At 36.8% G+C, this 21,991-nt stretch overlaps 1 protein-coding gene across 1 annotated transcript in view; it reads left to right on the top strand.

The window, feature by feature from the left end:
* Positions 1-21,991, top strand: part of AK5 (adenylate kinase 5) — a 69,924-nt gene that overhangs the window by 25,069 nt on the left and 22,864 nt on the right. Inside the window, exons 7-8 of the mRNA XM_051625216.1 lie at positions 13,168-13,258; positions 19,495-19,571. Of these exons, the coding sequence (XP_051481176.1) occupies positions 13,168-13,258; positions 19,495-19,571 (168 nt within the window). The remainder of the gene's footprint in view (positions 1-13,167; positions 13,259-19,494; positions 19,572-21,991) is intronic.

Genomic DNA, 21,991 nt, shown 5'->3' with positions numbered 1-21,991 from the left:
CCTTGATCCATTTTGTTAAAAATACAGTTACTAAAATTATGTCATATTTTGACAAGTCTTAACGTTTTTTCATTATATGTTCCACTGGATTACTCCCCCCATCCCTACCTGGAACGTTAAATTGAAGCTTCACATTCATGTTTTCAATACCAGTATTTCAAAATTCTCTTCTCTGTTTAGCATGTCAGGTCTTGTCTTTTCTTGCATTCTACCATCCATTGTGTTTTGGTAATATTACAGCTTTTGTAATGCTGAGGCCATCTCCCTTTCCTACCCACTGCAAGATGCCAACTAGGCAATTTTAAAACATTATTTTCACTAGTTTCCTACTGTGTCCTGCCTTCTGGACTGTTTTGGTCTGCTCTACTGAAAAGAACAGACTTCTGTATGAGAATGGAGAGTCCTTACTAAAAGGGAACCTAGAATGTGGGCAATACAGTTTTTAGTCAAGTTGCTTATTATCGGTCCTTAATATACCGGGAAAAAAATCCAACAATCCTCTTTTGCAAATCCACCTTATTGCAAGAATTTTACTATATAAATTCTACATAATATAGATTCACATAAACCCAAGGCAGCTCATTTCCGTGTATTTTACAAGAACATTATTTCTGCTGTCCTTCAAACTATGTATGGCCATTAAAGGTTTTGTGGGGACTTTAGCTTTCTTCTCTGACCCTGTCCATGGGGTGCAAGACACAAATGAGCTCCATCCCAGTACTGTGAACAGAGATTTTTCTTCATTTATGCAATTCATATTCTCTCATATCTCTTGAACTTTAGAAAGAGAGTCAGGAGCCATGTGAATTCTGAAATGAGCTTGGTTTTAACACCTATTCACCATAGTCTTGAACTACAGCCAGGAGACCACTCCTCAGAAAAATCACTCAATTTAGTAGGGTGAGTGTAATACAGAATAAGTTAAATGTATCTGGATATTCTCTCATAGGTTAGGTCAGGACTTGGTAATAGAAACCACATCAGTGTTTCTTGGAAATGTGTCTGTACTAATAACCTTAGATTAACAACCAGTTATGTTAGAGACAACTTTCAATAGAATGTATTTGATAGGTTCTTGATAAGGTTGCACAATAGTTTAACTCCATTCTGATAACATACTTTGTATATATTATTTTTTAATATTTTTTTTAAGTTAAAAGTTACAGTTGCTCTTTTTACATTGAGAAAGGTTCAACAAAAACTGCAAAATTCCTTTTTTCTCCCATGAATTAAACAAGCATGAGGAACTTTGACAATTACTGAAGAAAAAAAAAAAGTGCTTTGAAAAAAAATTTACTAGAAAAATACTAACCTTTGAGGCATGAAACAAGCCCTAAATCTAACCTGTTTTGAGTGCACAATTAGAGGATGAAAAAGGACAACTAAAGTCTTAAGCAGGGATAGAAGCTTATGATAATTTATTCACTGGAGTAAGGATGAGACATAAGAATGTAGACAGAGTCACTCTCCACCTTAGTGACTATTTATGCATATGCAAAAATTCTACAGCTCTGAGAGAAGGGTATGTAGGAAATCTTTCAAAATTAAATTACAGGTACATACCCAGGATCTTTGTTACATGAAGTAAGGAAGTATTGAGTTCACATCAGGGAATCAGTTAAAAATTTGCTGGTGTGCAAATTATCATGCAGATTGGAGAAGATTGTCCCTTAGAATGAAAAAAATAACTTACTTTTGATACAATACTCCAGTCGCTTTCTCAGACTTCATATCCCTAGTCAGGGAAGTGAGCTGCTTTAGTTTTCTGATTTGTACTTTCTATTTTCTTCATCAATATATCAGCCACTTTCTGTACTATTTGTTGACAACACATCCCTTGGACATTTCCGTGAACATTTCTCATGCTTTGGGTAAAAATCTTGTCAAAAGGCTTTTGAAAAGTTAAATAAATTATGTCAGTCAGTTCCACTTCATCCGCTTTTGTTTTATGATACTTAAAAAAGGCTTTCAGCCTACATAATCACATGGGATTTTGTCCTACATTGGTTTCCAAAAAATACATTCTAGATGCAAGAATGTCATATTCTGTGATGACTAAAGCAATAGTTTCTGTCAGTATCTCCTTAGCTTGCCAGCTTTCATTTATGAATCAAACAGTCTCCTTTATGCTCTGAAACAACATGCTCCAATAATTTAGAAAGCTAAACAGAACTTTCTGGTACAGAAATTAAAATAGCAGTGCACTCACTTCTTGCTGCAGGAAACAAATTTATGTCCTTCCTGAGGCAGCACAATTGGCATTGGTTTCACAAGCCCATCCTGAACTCAAACTGACATTTGCTGAATATTATCCTAAGTTTGGTATGAGTCATGCTTCTAGAGGTAAATAATTCATTTCATCAGAATTTAGCACTCTCCAGATCAAGGTGACCGAGGGATGGCTTATTGTCAAGGACTCCAATGCCATTTACAAAGCATTTTAATATAAAGACCACCACTGGAAACAATGTGTATCCTGAGCCAGAATTTATTTAAATACACAGGAACTGCTTAACTGGGAAGTAAAATTTATTTTTGTCTTCCAAGGAAAGCTAATAATTTTCAAATGTTCTGATCTTAGAGCCTGAAATTCCATTTGGAATAACTACAGCTATTGCAGATGAAATTATCTGTATTGCTAAGGTCTTAGACACCTACCAACGTAAAATGGTGTCCTGAATTAAAAGCAGATTTTGCATATAAAAACCTAACAGCAGCTACTCTTTAAGTCTGTGTTACATCCAATGCTTATTCCTGCATTTGAGTAATTAGTTCTTGTTCTTTATTAACTAGCTAACTTTGCAGTTGAAATTAGTGCAGGATTGTTCTTGTTAGCTCTCAGTTGGTAGCATTCTGCCTTAGAAAGCAGTGATGTTACATAGGCAAAAATACTATTTTTTATAATAGTTATTATGACATCATCTAAGGGTTAAAGACCAGTTGACAGTATTTTAGTATTTTTTACTAAAGACCTCTGCCACAAAACAAGAGAAACGCTATTGATCTTGAAAGGAAAATACTTGGTGTATTTGGCAGCAGTATCAATGCTTTTCATTGAAGCAAGGTGCAGTCTGTCACTGGAAGAAAATAGTATTTATAGGAAGAAATGTTTTTTCTTTCTGAGTTTTTCTAAATATTGTTTCAGCTGCCTTATTTGATTTGCAGCTGTTGCTTGCATGGACCTTTTCTGGGAAACCACTGTTTCTATATATTTATTTGGGGCACCTATCTGTGATCTGTATGTGCTGTGGGAGCTTACGCTAGGAAAAAAAATGTTTTAAACAAAAGGGACAACGACACGGGAGCCTTGGAAGCACTACAGGCAGAGGGAACCAAATTATTTTAAAATTGATTCAGGAAAAACCTCTCTACACACAAACATATTGGTTAATGTCTTGCTGGTAGCTTTAGGGCTCATTCTGTCTGAAATGTTCTGTTGCACACAATATTAAAAATTAAAGTTATCGAGGAAAGCATTTATTTGAAGATATTAGTAAATCAGAGCTGTTTCACTGAACTAGGAGCTCTAGGAATGGGAATGTTCCACTACTCATGTGGTACTGGAGGAAATTGGGGAGTTACGTTGTAGCAACTGGTTCCTAACTTTTATTCCCAGGCAGTCTCTTGGTGTACAGGATATAGGGCAAGGTCCTAGGAATTTCTGAAGAATGAGGACAAATGTAGGTCCCATCAGAAGTCTTCCTAGATAAAGATGGAAGAAAAACTACTGGAGGACAAGCGTTATTGCTGTGAAATGAAAAAAACAAAGGCATTTGGGGAAGAGTTTGGTGATTCTAGGTCTTCCTGTAATGTCACTGAGCTATATATAGCAAATTGACAGCAGTTACTGACTGAGCTTCACGCAACCTTTTGTACTGCTCTGCTTTTTGTCTAGATTTCAAAATACTGAATTTTTCATTAATATTTTGTAATTTGCAGCATCGCTGTAACCTCCAGAAATGTTAGAGGAAAGAAAAGACATTGCACGCTAAGACAGAGGACTGTTAAAGCTGTATGAGGATTTGGACAGCAGCCAATCATACCCAACTCTCTGCATTCAATCATGTCTTTCCCCTTCCTTCAGGATTAGGTGCATTAAAGTAAAAATCAAACAATTTATTCTAGACCCAGTGGAGGTGAGAGTACAATGATCTCTCCTTCAGGCTGAATGTTTTCCTGCGTTCTACAGGATCAGAGTAGCCAATAAATAATGGAGCATCTCCTCACTCAGACTATAATTCAGTTTTCCATTCAGCTTTTCAGTAGAGATCTGTCTTGATGCTTGACACCACTGTTCTGTTTCTTTGTAATACCATTTTCCTCTTTAAATGCAAATTTCTTTAAAAGTAACAGTGGAATTCGTATTTTTTAAAATAAGAAAAGGTGTTTGTGTTTTCAAGGTAGAGAAGGTCTCTGTATGTGCATGTGCTAAAGCATCTCTCTGCTTTAACTTAATCTTCAAAAATAATTAATATAGTTGATTCTGCTATAGAAGCTACCGCACAGATGCAAACATGTCAAGGTACAAGTTTTCAATAATTCAGAACATGCAAATTAATAGAGAGTTTAGATGTAGAGATTCTGGCTATATTTGTAGCTTGAAAAGTTACTTCTAGAAGTCAACAAGTCAGATAACCCAGAACAAACACACAGAAATCATGTCCCTTAAATACTATGTGAACTAATGCATATGCTGCCTTATTCAGTTCTGATGCCTGATGACAACTTCAGAGAGAAATAAAATACTCATTGTAGGGGTCATAGTAGTGTAGTAGGGCAAAACATTTTGAATTATTTCTATGTTAAACTGACTTCAGCTTTAAAAAGTTAGAGTGATACAAATACAGTGGAGCACAATGTCTCTTCGAAGCTCAGAGCCCCTCTGAGGAGATGGAAGACATGATGCAAAAATTATTTCAGAGATAAAACAGCAATATATTTGCTTTCTACGTAACAGTCACCAGCCATCCTGATGAATATCCTTATTGGGGAAAAAATTAGCCCACCAGTGCTCTTAAATATCTGCTCAGACAGAAAGGCTTTGCATCTTGCTATTATGAAAGGTATGTACATTCCAAAACCACTCTGTACCACCACTCTCTGCCTCCATCAGCTTCCCTACCAAACAAGTAACGCTTTCCCCTTAGTTGGTTTATTTTCTACCTAGCATGCCACCAGATTACTGATTTCACCCCTCACCCCCAATCAAATCTATCTCTCCTTCAATTTGCCCATTTTCTGCTCTAAAAGTGCCATAATTGCACAGTGTCTTGTCTTTCCTCTCACCACCACACTGCCTGAGGTGCTCACTCTTGGCAGCTGAAAACTGATACAAGTCACGGTGTTGCTCAACATGATCACAAGATAAAGAGGACTTGTCCCTCTTTCTGCCTATCAAAAGCTATTACTCTGCATAAACTTATGAAGACAGTTCATTACTCCTCCTTACTGTTAATTGTTTCTTCAGGTAAGACATGCCATTTACTTGGTATCATAGTGTTCCACATTACAGTTAGGGAGGCTGGCTTACCCGGGCTTTACCCTGAAGGGAGCTAAGCTGTCAGAATATCTCCAAATTTGTGTTCCATGCCACTGAGTTTTTAAGCTTAGCATAAAATATCACTTTAAGAACATAAAAACCCAAACCATGTCTTTTGTAGTAATTGTATTGTTTATGTACTGTCAAATTAATATGAAAAGGAGATGATTAGCAATTGAACTACAAGAGCTCCAAGATATCCTCTTTTGTACTAATGAGGAAATGGGCGTAATTTGCATTCATATCAGCTATAACAAAATCTCTATTCAGTTTCCATCTCTTTGTTTCTAGAGGAGCAGAGCAGGTTTGATCTGTGTGCATGTTTGTATTTACACATTTTGTGGTACAAGACATTTAAATTAGCAGACTGTTTCCTTGATGACTGTGTATTTACTCTTTTTGAGGGTCATTTCAGATCTCACTAAAGTTACTGGAAAGCATTATTTGAATTTAATGGTTTCATTTTAATTTTTTCCTATCATACTAGATTCTGTCTATGCACCTGTTGTGTTCAAAAAATATACAGTGGCTTCAAATTGCACCTGTTTTGAGTAAATGAGTTTAGGATATAGAAAAGGTAGTAGCAGCCCCTACAGAACTATCAGCTCCACTTAGACCTAGTGAATGGTCACCCATGTGCTTGTCTGCAAATAGCACTTAGAGCAATAGACACTCAGATGACAAGTGGAACTTGAGAAACTCTAATGATAGAAGTATGGGGACTCTGGGGATTTATTAATAGTCTGTGGAACTCCTCTGTTAAAAAAATAAGGCATTAAGTGGCTTATTTTAGATAACCCAGAGTATTCCTTGGGATTTTAATAGTTTTGATAAAATCTCCAATTCAGTTTCTTTTCTAAATTTGTCTATTACAAATTTATGACCTCTGCTAATTGCTTTTTTTTTTAATAAATCACTAGAGAGTTCTCATGTAATTTCAGTTCTAGTTTTTCTTCTGTGCATGATACAGTATAATTTAGAGTATTTGCTATAAAAAAATTGCAAGTTTTAGAACTAGAGAAAGGATTACAGACAAATACCTCTTACCTCTGTCCCCTCCCCTGTATTTTGTGGTGTGAAGTTTTTGTGTGGGTTTTTTTTGTGGTTTTTTTAGAGTATCATTAAAATTACTTTATAATAGGGAAATGTTCCTTGAGTTCCCAGGCTGCACATTCCAGCTTAATTCCTCAGTTCCTCTGCTTATTATTTTTCCTATACAAGGCTTCAACTCTTTTTTTCCTGTCCCCCCTTCTCAATGGTCATTATATATTTTTCCTCACGTATTTCCTGACTGTTTTCCCATGTTGCTGATTTTTTTTCTTTTGCTTTTTCCACAGTTCTGTAGAAGTAACTGCACAAGTCAATTAGCTTGTAATTATTATGAGAAGCAAACAAGGGAAAGAGCAGCAACGATAAAGTGATTTCTGTGTGGGCATCCAAAAATCCTAAAGCATCACCTATACACTCAAGCGTGTGCTTGTCTCCCTTCACCTTTTAGTATTACCAGGGGTTAAATAAAACTAGTTCTTACTGTTTTTCACTCCTTCAGGATCAGAATCCTGCCTAAACCAGTCTAAATAAAAATAGTTCTTCTTGTCACAGTTGTAGCCACCGCCATCTGAAAATCTCTCTATGTTACTAACTAAAGGATTGACAACTTTTCAACTAAAAAATGCCAGCACTTCAAGGTCAGTGGTACAGTCTGACTTCTAAACTAGGTATCTCTTAAAAGCATGGGATAACTGTGATACAAAAAGCCATGTTCTCTTCTTTGTCGCTTACCCTCCTTTTATCTTTTATATAAAAAATACATTATTCCTCTATTGCACGTGATAACACACGTGATTTGTCCACTTCCTAAACAATGATTTTCTTTCTCTTCCATGCATAATACATTAATGGATTATAATGCCAGAAGTAACAGTTATGGCTATGTAAAGCAATTTTTAGAGTGCAGACTTTCTTGAATTAATTCCTATTTGAACTTGAATGTGCTACTATTTTTCTTTTTTGGAACAATCTTTACAATTTTTAAATAATGGGGAATCAATTGCCAATTATGACTAATTAAGTTGTAAAGAAACTGGCATCAGAATACATTTTGCTGCTTGCTTAAATTCTTTGCCTCCCTTGCTCTTCCTCCTTGTGTCTTATAATTTTGTCTGCTGAATAGAATAACTTCTACAATCTCTCTTTCACATGGAAAGGTACAGGAAACCAATTCATTTTTCAGCCCTCTCTGATCTCAGCCCTAATTCTTCCCTTATCAGACATGGTAGTCAAGTAATCATTCGGATAGGTCATCTGAAAGTCCCACTAGTTTATCAGCTGTGGATACTAGTTCTGCACTGACCACCCATGGGGCTATCACCCCTTCGTCAAACACCACAATGTTATGATATCACTTGGCTTAAACTCAGCATCCCTCATACATCTAATTAGACCCTCTGACTAAGCAGAACAACCCAACTCTTATTGACTTAATTGTTCACTATAAATGTCCCTTCAGAAGCTGCTTTGTCTGAGAAGAAAAAAATCCCCTATCCTATTTATATGATTGGGGGTCTTATGGCCTATTTTTCCACAGCCAAAAATCAGTCGCACACTGCAGAAAGATCTGTACCTGAGGATGTGACTTAAAAAAAACAAATCAAAGCAACTCTGTTGGGTTTTTTTCATGACCAGCATTGACTGCAGTGCTCATTGGCTTAGAACTCCATACTTGCTCCTGCTCTTGAAGACCTGCAGCAAGTAGCTCCCTACTGAGGCAAGACCAAGAGGTCAAAAGACCACATGAGTATTATCTTGCTTGCAGTAAGCAGATCTGCTAATCAGATCACCTGTATCTTTAAATGTACAATATTTTGGGTATTTCTTCAAGTATCATAATTTATATTTCAATTACTGAGAAAACACTTAGCCATCTATGAATTGCAGTTATTGTTGGAATCTTTGCCAGCATAGAGAGCACTCATCACCTAAATCCAGTAATCCTATTTGATTTTGAGGTAGATGGGAAGGTTGCCATAGAGCAATAAGCCCAATGTTGTTATTTTTATTTGGACATGGCTTCATTACTTTACATTGACACCCATCATGTTCTAAAATAGAGGACATTTTCATCTACTGTTGCAAATGCTATTTAATTACATCTGTTTTCTTGGGGATTTTTTTAATTGCTTTCTCCATTTTATTAAACTTTGTTTCAAAGCGTACAAACAAGAACACCCTGTGAATCTGCTGCAACCAGATTTCCTTCCAGTTTTCCTGTACTCCACTTTGAAAGTCTATTATGATCTCAACCTGTTTTGGGACTGCCATTTTGGATAAACCATCTGCAAAAACCAGCAGTGTCACTGGGTGCAAATCCATCCATAGAGGCAGCGCCCAGCTGAAAGATTCATCTTCCCCATCCAAAATTCTAGTTAACTGCCGTTTCCTTGATGCTTGCCCCCAGTAGAGGAAAGAGCAGTGCACTTTTTCTGTAACTCAGTATGAGGCTATTACCAAGCCTCCATTTATTATCATTGACCAGGGAGATTTGCAATGTTCAACACAACTTGGACAGTTTTCCTGTGAAGCTCCTGTTGTCTGGGATTTGTTGGGTGCTTATTTGGAAACACAAATCATTTCCCCTCTGAGAGCAGCAAGTACAACCTGCTTTCCCTAGAACACACATTTACAATGCAGAAGATGTAGAAAATATTTTCCATCATTTTTATGTATAACACTGTGCCAGCATCAAATCCTCCAATTCAACAAGGTTTATGCAGGCTAAACTTTCTAGAAATTTCATGATTATGCTAGTCACTGTTTATTTAAATATATACACACACACAGTGAGGTACATTACTTCTAGTAGTCATTTCTTTACTAAATCATGATGTCAGAGTAAAGCAAAACTATCTCAAACTCAACTTAAGGAAACCTTGGAGACTTAAGAGATCTGTTCTTGTTCCTGCTTTAATCTTTGGAATGTGTTCCCCTGAAATAGGTGGGAGCAGAACAGCGTGTGGTGCAACTACAGTGCATGTGCATGGTAAATTCACATCCTCCCAAGTGATGCTGTATTACCTCTTCCACCCACTGAAACACCATTGTTGAATTGACAGAGGAGAGATAAGATAGAAAAGGATCTTGTACTTTCCTTTGTCATAAATCTTGGAAGCAGGGCTAGTCATAGAAGTGATGTGGAGGTTGTTGCCCTGCAGCTTCCACATAAGTGTGTTAGGCAAGGAGAGGACTTTACTGGATTCTTAGCAAGCATAGCCCCCAAACGTACTTCATAAAGGTTTGAGAAACCTTTCTTGACTCAGAGCTGGCTGGTTTCTTAAGATAATGTGATTATTTTGTCCTCTGAGGTCCTCCAGCATCTTTTCCTGCCCAGACAAAAGAATGCTAGCAAAGTACAAGAGCCTCATTAGTGCTTCACTGAGGGAAACCATGTAGAGCCAGTTCAGACCCCAAACCCCACTGACCTCAGAGGGGAAAGATGCTTTGCTTCTTCCTGCATCACTGATAAAGATCGTATCAATTCAGATTGCAGTGCAGTTGTCACGGTTTGACTTGAGATTGGCAATAAAACCAGCAACAATAACACGTATGGCAGATGCTTTCAGTGGCATATTTAATAAAATAAAATGTCTGTAAAACATAGGACTTGGCTGTCATTAAACTGAGCCACCAATAAGGATACCAGTAGATAATTTAAAGAGCTGTGTTTTGAAGTAGGGATTTGTTTTCAGTAGGGAAAGCAACCTATTGATTTAGACATGTTCTGCTAAAAATACAGGGTTTACTGCTGTTTGTTCTTTGTGAACAGGGTTGTGCGAGTACCTTTTATGTTTTATTCAAGCCTCCAGTAATTATCAAAGGATTTCATTGTAAAATATTTAGTAATTCAATGAAGTACAGAACTCACACGGTTACTCAGTTTCTTTGAAAAATATTTTCTCTGTGAGAGCTACCTCGCATTCCTGTGGCTTAGGGTATTACAGTTCTCATTTTGTGAGGGGAAAACCGAGTCTATGTGCAAGCTTCAAATAACTGGTTTTCTTTGAGTGACAATATAGGTTTTCATTACAAAGCCCAGATTTTTCAGAATACTGAGGCACAGCTGGTATTCTTTGAATGAAGGAAGTTAATGTTTCGACTTCTTGGAACCTTCAGAAAGTTTTGAGATTGCTCATGTGTATTTTCATGGTAAACTGGATTATTCAGAGGAATGCTACTAAAGAGAAAGCAAGCACGTCATCTCTCCAAGTGTGGACTGACCTACACAAGCAGACACAACCCTATTACAATTTACCAGGTTTTATGCATAAACATACCCAAGCACATTGTATTATGTCTTCCCTAGCATATCTAATATCTAAAAAGCATACTACTTTTGCTGAGAAGCAACAGAAGAGTATCCCTGCACTTCTTCAGAGACAGACCAGTGCAGAAGAATTTAGAGATCAATATTCTTTTCTTAGCAACAAGGACATTGCAAAGCTGCTCTTTGTGCACGAATAATAAATTGCCTAAGCTTCATTTAAGACCTGTTCCTCCACAAGGCTCAGTTTTGACATGTATAAGATACAATCCTTCTAATAAATTTCAAATACATTTCTGCTTTATGTATATATATTAAAAAAAGCTTTGAGTTTTGATTAACACCAAATAAAAGAACACCTCAACATTACATAAATGTCTTCCCAGACAGGTAGACAGCTGTGTTGCATCACAGGATGAATTTCTGAGTAGCCCTCAGGGTCACAGCCAGAAACTCCATTTCAAGAATCAGTCAGAAAACCCCATGTATTGATAATTACAGTAAACTCATCTATGATGGAAGTAAACTCTAGAGCAGAGATAAGCATTAAAGCTAAATATTAAGACCTTAAAGATTTAAATCAGGGCTAATACCAATTAAAATTTGAGCACTTGTACAGGTATTGAGAGTTAAACTTGCTAGCAGCAAAATTTCTACATTGGCTGCCTCTCTCTTGTGTACTTTGGCCTCCCACAAGCTTCCATTCTCTCCTGTTCACACCAACTCAATTTGTAGAATAATTCTTTGTCTCTTTGATGTTCTTTTCCTATTTTTGAACTATTTTTGCCATCTGCCACTCTAAATAATTACTCTTGGGCTGATATTTGTCTCCGAGTTTACCTTGAGGTGCTGATGGAAAATTCCGTAAGAGATTTTTCCATAAGAAAGTTAATTTCATTACCAGTGACAGAACTACTGAAGTAAAATAGATAATATATAAGTCATCACAATAGAGTAATACTGATTTTGCAGTGGTGGGTGTTAGTCAAGCAATTCTGTCTCTCTCTAAAGTTAGCTTATTAAGTATCATGCTATATTCCCAGATAGATATTTGGAAGACAACTTCATCTCTATAAACTTTGTCTTCTGCAAAGTTCCTAATCGGGTTTGAACTTCACTCTCCAAAGCTTTTTCCTGTCTATTATTTTTACCATGAGACATGCAGGTATCGGCAAGACATCTGAAAAGGTGCTCAACAGCCCTGGGCTTGGAAGAAAGAGCCCACTGAAATTCATGTGCTTGCAATGGCCAGTGTAATGCTTTGCACTCTATGCTTCACTCTTCATCCTAAACCATATTACAGTGAAGATACAGAATAATTGAAAATAGTTACTCCACAGGGGGGCATGTACCAAATAATGGCCATCTGAAGTGACCATTATTTGCTTGCACCTGTAACTTGAGGTTATAGTATTCCCTTTTTCCATAGTAATTCAAGAAATATTAAAAATCCAGAGCAACAGTAATAAAATTTCCATTTTTTTTTCCCCAAAGAAACCCTCAATAAGCAATTATCTAAGTGAATGAAGCTTGATATATATGATAAGAAAAAAACGAAACCCACTATCAAACATGTCACCTGGCCATAAAAGGAACCTCTCAGATAAAGCTGAGAAAAAACTTGGGGGACTCAGAATTCAGGCAAAAGATATAATTTTAAACTTTTTTCATTTATTCTAAGAAATTGTTATCTTAAGGGAGCTTTTCTTTTCCTGATTTTATTAATTTATCACTGAGCCAATATGCTTTCTGCTAGTACAAGAGCAAAGAAAAGTTTTTTTTCTATAAAATAAGGGATTTTCAAAAATACTTTACTTTTTTCTAAGAATTTTGCTCAACTACTTAAATAAATCATACACACACAACAAAAAATTAGCTTCAGACAATTCAGAAGTTGCTGAAAACTTTTCACTTGCAAATTAATTAGTTAATTATGTTAATATCAGAAAAGAAGTGACAATAATCACATTTCTGGCCTCTACACTGTCATTTTTTTCCAACCATCTGATGACTAAAAAGTAATAAGCATTACATATTTTCCATTCTGCTTTGAAACTTTGTTCTCTGAGAGCAAGGCAGTTTTACAGTAGCTTCTGTTCCTGACAAGCTATTAAAAAAATAAGCAAAATTGTTTACAAGATTAGTTTAGTTTTCAGTCAAAATAAAAATTATTCATACATAAAGCAATGGACAGCACACAGAAAAACAGGAAGATTTCTGTCAAGGCTTGGGGTGAGAAGTCATGTAACATATGTTGATGTTTAGCCAAGTAGTAAGCACCATCTGATTGCCAACTTTTTTGTTTTAATAGTTTGATGCAGACAGAGATGAAGAAGAGGTGTTCCTTGACATAAGTACAGCAGTTGACAATAAACTATTTGCAAACAAAGAGGCTGCAGCAGGTGAGTTAATGTAAGATTTAAAGAACCACACTTTTTATATTGCATTTGATATCAGTGGGATTCCTGAAGTATGGATGTGTGCCCTGTAGCAAAGTCTTGATCAACCTCAAACATTTGCACAACCAAGGGCAAAAATAAATCTCGTTACATGTGGAAACTTCACACAATCCACCTAAGATCTTGTTTACCTACAAGCTCACCTTAAAATACTATGGATAGTCCACTAAACAACAATATCATTAATACGAAAAGTTTGTATCAATTCGAGTTGTCAGCTGTTCTGTTTCAGTTCCAAATATCTTAGTGTTCACCAGAAAACCAGTCCTGTGAGATAAATGATCAGATTTCCTCCCCAAGAACTGATACTAAGTCCTAAACTGTGTCTGAGCATAAGTCAGGCATTTGGGTGTTTTATTATTTATGTATTTTTGTGCTTACTGAGGCTTGAATGTCTTCAAAGAAAAAGCCTTTGAGGGACAAAGGACTGCAAAACAGTTGAAGCTAAAAATCAAAGCACTGAAAATCCATCACATCTGTCAGAAATATTTTGCTTGAGGGGAGCAGGAAGGTGTTCCTTGCTAACTTCACAACCTTTTCTTTTTATAGATGGCATTCCCAGCTGCCTTCCAAGTGGACCATGAGGATTATATAGGTAGATGAGGTCACAAATGTTTTACAAAACAGCACAAAAAAAAATAAATTCTAAATTAAAATTTACTGGTTTGATTAAAGCAAATATGATATATATAGAGAGAGAAAATAGTCTCTGATCTCTCCTCTGCTTAAGGGAAAAATCATCTGTCATAAATTGACAGAAAGAGTAGCTTCAGTTATTTATAATCATGAACAATCATCCGGGGGCTGCCAAGGAAGGAGAAATTGCTGAAGCACAGTGAAGTCTAGTAGCAATACATCTGTTGTCTCTTTTTGACAACGGCGGGATAACTTCTCTCTACTAGCAAGACATTTGCCAAGATCAGCATTTCAGACAGGAAGATTAGGGTATTCTGAAGACTTGAAAGGGTGTTCCAAGCTAGCTAGCCTACAAAATCCACCCATAAGGCTATTTTTTTATAATATCCAAAATGACAAAGATTAAGTACGAAGGCAAGGGGGGGTGTGCGTGGGTTGAAAGTGAAAAAAAGTCAATTAGCTAAAACCCCAGGTCAGCTTCGATAAGATATACTCAAGAATGCAGACTACTAGCTTTGTCTGTTCAGTGGCACACTTATCTCTTTTGTATTTAGCCTTATTTCTGAAGGCAAGAGATTAAATCCAAACTTAAAATGGCATTCCTACTCTATAGCATTGTCTTGATAATCACCTGTAAATTCCCTAATTAAATCATCTAAGTACTGAGTAGCAGGAAGAGGAAAAAAAGTGGCATAAAGGTGCTAGCTCTGACAAAAAGATAGACAAAAGCTACACAATTTGCACATGAGTTCGTCACTTCCTTGAAAGTCTGATCTACTTAATAAATTCCCCTCCAAAAATAATGAGATCTACGATCTTTATCAGAAGCCATGCCACAATCTAATTGGTGCCTAACCTGAGCACCAAGAATAGTAAGCAGATTCAAAGTAGGATTTCTAGAGATTCTATGAGACCAGATATTTAATTTCTAGAGGCTGCAGTTCCAGCATTACCTTGTTCTCACTTTATCTTTTAATCTTGTTAGTGACATTTCAATATCTTTTGGTTCCTAGTGGCTAAGATAAAAATAGTATTTCTAATATTTTAATGCCTCCACATCAATCTAATTCATGTTATACCTGTAAAACCCTGTTGTAATCAACTTTGTAACAATATATATTGAAAGTAAACAACTGAATATTTTTCTAGTTTAAAATACAGTTCTCATTGTTGCCTTCTACAACATTAAGACTGTTGCTAAGAGCAACAACCTGTCATGAAACTCAGTGTAAGGTTGCAATAAGATTTGTATTAGAAGCATCCTACTGAAAGCAAAATTAAAATGTAATCATTCTAACAATGATCACTCCTTTAGTAAACTATTTCTATTACGTTCCGCTTGAAATTTATCTTATCTTCTAAGCATTTGTCTCACCCAGGTGCTTATATGCAACATGTATTAATTGAATATTTAGATGGTACTTCAGTGCATGCTCAATAACAAAAAAATCATTTTATTGAGCTTAAACATATTATCAAGAGCTGTAACAACTTTCACAGGATAGTCTTAGATTACTCCTATAACAGTGTTGATTAGTGCAAATGCTATAGTCCAGTAATGAATTTAAGCAAGGTTTGGAAATACATTAGGTGATTTGCCAAAACACAAACGGTCCAAGGAGCAGACTTAATTAACTCACTTGATGGGGCATAGCTACCTTGTAATGGTAAGTTAAATCAACTGCAGATAAATTTAGACACCTGTACAATTTATTGTCATTGTATAAATTAACTTAGTGACCAGTGAAAAAGCAATGCTTCACATTTGCATTCACAGAAACTTAAGGATGAACAGAGAGTTGCAGAGAAAATGACACACACCCAGGCTCAGAACACTAAACTGTTTTCTAGGACCAGAGACATATGGTCATGATACCTCTGGGTTCTGGAGTGCATTTCACACTCCTGCCCATAACAGCCATACCCTCAGCTTTCCGTGACCAATCATGTGCAGTTCAGCTTAGGAGCAATAAAAAAAATGTATAAAATACAGCTTAACATTTAAAAGTACAGCCTCACAGTGAAGGACATGACTGAGTACAGCCCCAAAGTCCTCCAGAACCAGGGGAGTAGTTCTTGACAGTTAGACCTGGCAGGGGTGGCCCTTGTCACCTCACTCTCATAAAACTGCAGCCATCCACTAATTCAACCCATCCCTCAGTGCTGTGTCACGATCCTTTTGGGTTCCCAGCAAGATTAATCTTTATGAATGATGACTTCAATGTCAAGCTACAAAGCCTAGCCAAAAAAAGGGAATGCATTCTAGCTGATCTGCTGTTTCTTTTTTCAGCAACTTTCTCCTCCTTGGAGAGCTGATTATTCAGTTAAAGAGGGTTTAATAAAAACTTCCAATTGATCTATTTTTTTAATTATGCAGTATTGTACCCAGAAAAATTATCTTTTTTTTTCCCCTAAGGGAAACCCAGGGCACATGAAAACAACCAGGTTTCCCTTACCTCAGCTTCATGCATGCACTGAAATTGAGGAAGCATATTTTAAGTCATAAGAACACCTTTTCACAGCATGCTTGCAAGCTGCTTCTCCATGGCAGTAGAGCTTTCATACCTTTTCTAAATTTAATTGTTGAGTTGCCCCTTCTTAAATTGATAGTTACTCAGGTTGCTTATATAGCACACAAAGACTCCAAGTTAAGCAAGAGCTAAGATTATCTGGTGGAATCAGTCATCCCTTTGAAAGGGATTAGGACAATTCAGAATGTAAGACTTTCCTCCTAATGGTAAACAAGTCTTTTTTTTTTTAAATAGCCTATTTCTCAGTGTACCAACTTACCAAGGGAAAACCAACACAACTTGAAAAAGGCAATGAAACTTACTTATGATAAGCACTAAGTTTTTAATTGCCTACTCTTTCCAACACTCTCTCCTTAGTTTTAGCCATATCAGCAACTTTGCCTGCCATCAGTACTACTGACTCCCAGTACCTTGCAAAGTAGCTACCTGCTATGCTTCTGCTGCCTCATGTACTAGCAATTAGTAAACAAGCCTGTTCTCCTTCCCTGAAAGACCATTTTTAGCAAGATTTAGTCCAAACTCAGCAATATAGGCTCCCTTCAACAATTAACTGAGCTGGCAGATAGCAAACGACTTGTGCTTATTGATACTGCACCAGAGATATGATAAATACTGTTTTATGTCCCCTCATTACTTTATCTTGTCCTGGGAGTAGCCATTTCCTTCCATTCATTACTGGTATGTTTGTCTTCAGGCAACTTGAGAAGGGCAGAGATATCTGTATACTGTTCAGTGATATATGGTTATGGGTTTTGTTAGTTTTCATTGAACCAAGGAAAAAAGAGACATATTTTCAATTTTCCTGACCTTCCTTGAATATTCCTTAGAAAGCAGATATAATTCCCCAAGGAAACTGGTGTCCTAGTTGAAGAAAAAAAATGCCTTAAGATGCTTGACCATATTAAAATTGTATAACTGTTATGGCTTTTATCACTGAAGATACATTATGCATGAGTATTCATTTTCAGCCTGACCTTTACATTTAAGTTTGCAGCACCATATTTCATATTAACATTTCTAGCTAAGGATACATGCTGCTCTTGGTAGTTAAGTGACAATCAAATACTTGCACACAAGTACCTTTAAAAGTGATTGATGTGTCAGTGTAGGCCAGTTCTGGTGAAGACTAAGGCTTAGTTAAACTGTATTATCAATAATGACACAGTTTTAAGAGATGTCAGCTGTGTAAAATAAATTTAAAAATTAAGATTCTCATAGCAGTTGTAAATCTATTGGGTTCCATATATCTTTTACAGACAAATATTTTCAAATGACCATAAACTGTATATGACAGAACATGTTGCATATATACAAGTGACATTCTATGGTAGCAAGAGTGCAATCCCTGTTGTGTTTTTTTTTCCCATTGTGTTTTTTGCTTTTGTTGTGGGTTTGTTTTTTTAATAGCAATCTGATCAATTATACATGAGCATTAAGGGGGGTGGGGTGAGGGGAAACCAACACAAAAACACCAACAGATGGTAGACCCAAGTCTTTCCCTGGTATCTCTAACATAGTCCAAAGAGTTCCATCAAAAATTAATTTGGCAGCAATTGTCATATAGATTGCAAATTAAGAAACCCTGGAATCATCATCTCTACCAAGGAGTTATGGTTTTAGTCATCATGACACCCAGTTCCTCTCCTCTGTTCTCTCTCTTAGTGATGTTCAGTTCACCACCTACATAGATTATTACTATGTAAGCAGATAAAATATAAATGCATCTGGCCCAAATTGAACTGCGAATCTGTTTTTGATAGTGCTTATTACAGAGAGCCACCATCTCTAAGGTGAGAAAACAACACCAGGTCAGCAGTAGTCTTAAAACCGTATGTCCTCAATGCCAGTGCTTGCAGGAACATCATACAAGGCAGAGACACCTGCAGCCCAGGAAGAAGGGAGTTGTTTTATCTTCCTCATCAGCAATCTTGTCCAACTGGGGGCACGAGGGCACAACACAAAGCACATCTTATACTTCCCCTGGTGTTACCTGCTGCTCCCCACATGAAGATAGTGATTGGACTTGCTTGTGGCTTCAGACTGGTTCCAATTTTTAGGTGTGTCATGACAGTATTTTTGTTATTCTCATTTTAGTAATGCTGTGAAAAGTACTCCAGTAGTCACGTGCCAATTGACATTTTAATGTGTGTTGAATACATGCAGGATTTTGTTTTGGGCAAAGTTTTTGTGGAGGGCACAGGACACTATTTATTTCCTTGTTGCCCAGGAGTGAGATGATCTGAATGAGGTAATAACATCAGAATAAGAATATGTGTCCATACTACACCCTTTCGATGTTTATCTAGAAATATGTTTAGTGGTGTATCCTCCCATTCTGGTTTAGCAAGGACTACCCCCCTACATGACTCACCAAGCCAAATTTCTGTTACCCTGCACCTTCAGTACTTCAGCTGAAGCTAACTGGTAATGCTCAGCCATGTCAAGGCTTCTCAGCAGCAGAATTTTGCCATTGCAAGAGGCTGCATGACTTGCTGATCCTGCCACTGGAAGATGATGGGGAGAAGTGGAAGAGCCACACTGTCACCTTGTAAAGGGGTAGGATAGAAATGGGGACTGTTGCTGCTGGAAACATGTTGCTTTGGTCCCCCATCAACATCACTCCAGTATCCTTATCTACTAATCACCAATTAGTCAGGGTTTCTTTTCTCTTCCCTAAGCATGGTTTGTATTTTCCCCTGAGCCAAGGTCCCTGTGGCATTTTACAATTGCAAGTCATGGCACACAGAACACTGCCCAATAAATTTGCTGTCTAGCAGAAACAATTCACCATTGAATATAACCATTCCTTATTAAGATTTGTGGTAGCTTATATGGATGTTTTGAAGACTTTGTTAATGGAATACCATTTACCCGGGTACTCTAGCACAACTGAATGGTTCCTCGGATCACAAGTTTTGCATGAATACAGACAATTGGAAATATTATAGTGTTTTATCATACAGTGAACATTTCCAGTCCATTTCTAAAGTCTAATTTTCTTTTCTATTTTAGGGCCAAATGAACTCGATTGCAGTCTAATTATGGATTCAGGAGATAATGTTTATACAGAATTTGACTTTGAAGACCAGGTAATTTCATGTATTATGGCCTCTCTCTAATTGGTTTTCTAGTTTATATATACTGTGCTATACAATTTGTGGTGCAATGTTTAGAGTATGTAAGACAAAGGGCTTTTTCAGTGTAATATAAGTAAACTCATAATACACAGAAGTATGAGAAAAGAGGTTATGGAAAAAGAGTCAGTCACTGTTATTATGTTACAAGATACTAATTTTTAATTTCTAACTACATGTTTCACTCATAATACACTGCACAGTCCATAAAAGCACTGACTGCAGTTCTGAATGAAGTTGCAAGTGGTTCTTATGTGAGACTGCACAGCCAGACTAGGGTGGGACCTTTGTCTTTGTCAGTAACAAATACTGTTTCTGCCAGATGTGGCAGTTACCTTCTCTTTGTTTTGCCAGACCAACACATTGCTATTCTGGCACGAGTGCAATCCTGTTACAAGAGAAGGAGAAATGAAATAAAAACAGTGCTAGAAAAACCCCTTCAGACAAGGAGATATATAAATATGAAGTGGCTGACAATGACTCTTTTCAACTGTTGACATCTTTGATACTTATTAGTGACATTTCTAAAATATATATTTCTATTACTAATAAATATTTTATACCCAGTTCACATGAAATGCCTTATACAAATAAATTATAAGGGAGAAGGCAATTGCAACCAAAAGCCCCAACCATCTAAATTTTGAAATGGTGCAAGTATTACATACAGAAGCAAAGAAGGGAGCAGAGGTTACCATAAAGTCATAATATCCTCTAGTTACCCAGGCTGAAAAACAAAATTAGAAATTACTCTCAGAAAAGATCAGTAACTGAATTCAAGAGTGAGGAACTGCTCACATTGGAAACTTGAGCCCATTTTGACTGTGGCAGTGATTTAATACTGCAGTGATTTACTACATACTGCTTATGAATTGCATGAAGCACCAACAACCTTTACTCAGAGAATCTCAAGTGGAAAAGGAACGTGTGTCTGGATACAAATGTGTCATGCAGTGATGTTATTGCATAGAAAATCTGTCATGAGAATGTGGGGGTTAAGAAGGCTGGTTTCTAAGCAACCTTACACAGCTGAGCTGCTAAAAATGGCTGAATTTTAGCAGAACATCTTGGTAGTCACTGAACAAGAGGAGCTGGGGGTTAGAGCAGTATACAACATGTACTGAAGACAAAGCCACAGCTGGGGATGAGTATATCACTTGGCACAGCTGCCATGGACATACACAGATACCTTTGCATTTTCTTATTTTTGAAATGAGCCAGGAAAATCTCCAGTGTAAACTAAGCCAACACAGAAGTATCTGAGTTCTTCAGATGTTCGCTACTTCTTCCAGAATAACCTGTCTTACTGGCAGGCAGGAGCAAGGAGAAGGAGTGGTCTTGTTCCAACTACTGATGTAGTCATCAGTTCATCTAGGAGCACTCCAAAATACAGTGAAGTGCTTCAAAAAGACTTGGTACCTCTAGTTGAAACTGGAAAGTAACACTAAGACAGGCTAAGACCTGGCTTATCTGGAGGAGTACACAGTGGAAATTGAATTTAAAGTAACTCAGAAAAAAGCTTGAGCTTTGTATTTACATTTTATAAATGAATGTTTAATTAAGTTCATGTAACTAAATTAAAAGCAAGCTGATTGTTTTCTACCAGGTATGCATGAATGCTTCAAGAACTAGAACAATTACAGCCATTAAGTCCCTACAACACTGAAATGCAGAAGGGAAATAACCACTTTTAAAAAACAAAACAATTTTCATCTCCAAGTCACTAATAACTATTTTTCTGTTTTTTCTTAGATCTGTAGCTCTCACATCCTGTATTACAGAAAGAGTAATCTAGGCTTTTAGAGTGACAGCCCAAAATATATTTTTCCAAAAACAAAAGCAGATAGTAGCTCTCATTGAAAGTGCCTTGTAGAAGAACCAGCCAAAGTTCCACATGGTTGCAATCCCTATAGTCTTTCCTGGAATAATGATTATACTACTCATTACTTGATTGAAAAACATAAGAGCACAGTAAACTGGTGAGTTTCAGATATTTTCACCCATATTATAACATCAAGAATATATTTTGGGCCATTCCTTTTTCTGGAGCAGCAACATAGCTTCTAATGAGGGAAGACCTCTGCTTTAAAGAATGTTCTCAATTTGCAGAATTCAGTCATGACTAGAACCTGATTTAATGAAGATTGCCTCCTACTGCTGGAATGCTCTCAAGTGTGATACACATTTTCATTGCTTGCTGCGTTCATTTATACTTGCCATTCCATTTCTCAGCTTTGCCAGAGAGGCTAGCAATATAATGCCACTTGTTTCCAGAGATCAGACAAGTTTTATCTTTAACAATTGGAGTTTTAATTAGAAATCTACTGTTTGACTTAGTTTAAGTGTATTTGGGGCAAACCCGAGTATTGAAAGAT

This window comes from Apus apus, chromosome 7, assembly GCF_020740795.1.
Source record: "Apus apus isolate bApuApu2 chromosome 7, bApuApu2.pri.cur, whole genome shotgun sequence".
Classification (NCBI taxonomy): Eukaryota; Metazoa; Chordata; class Aves; order Apodiformes; family Apodidae; genus Apus; species Apus apus.
Note: the sequence above shows the minus strand (reverse complement) of the source record. Positions and strands in the feature narration are given on the sequence as shown.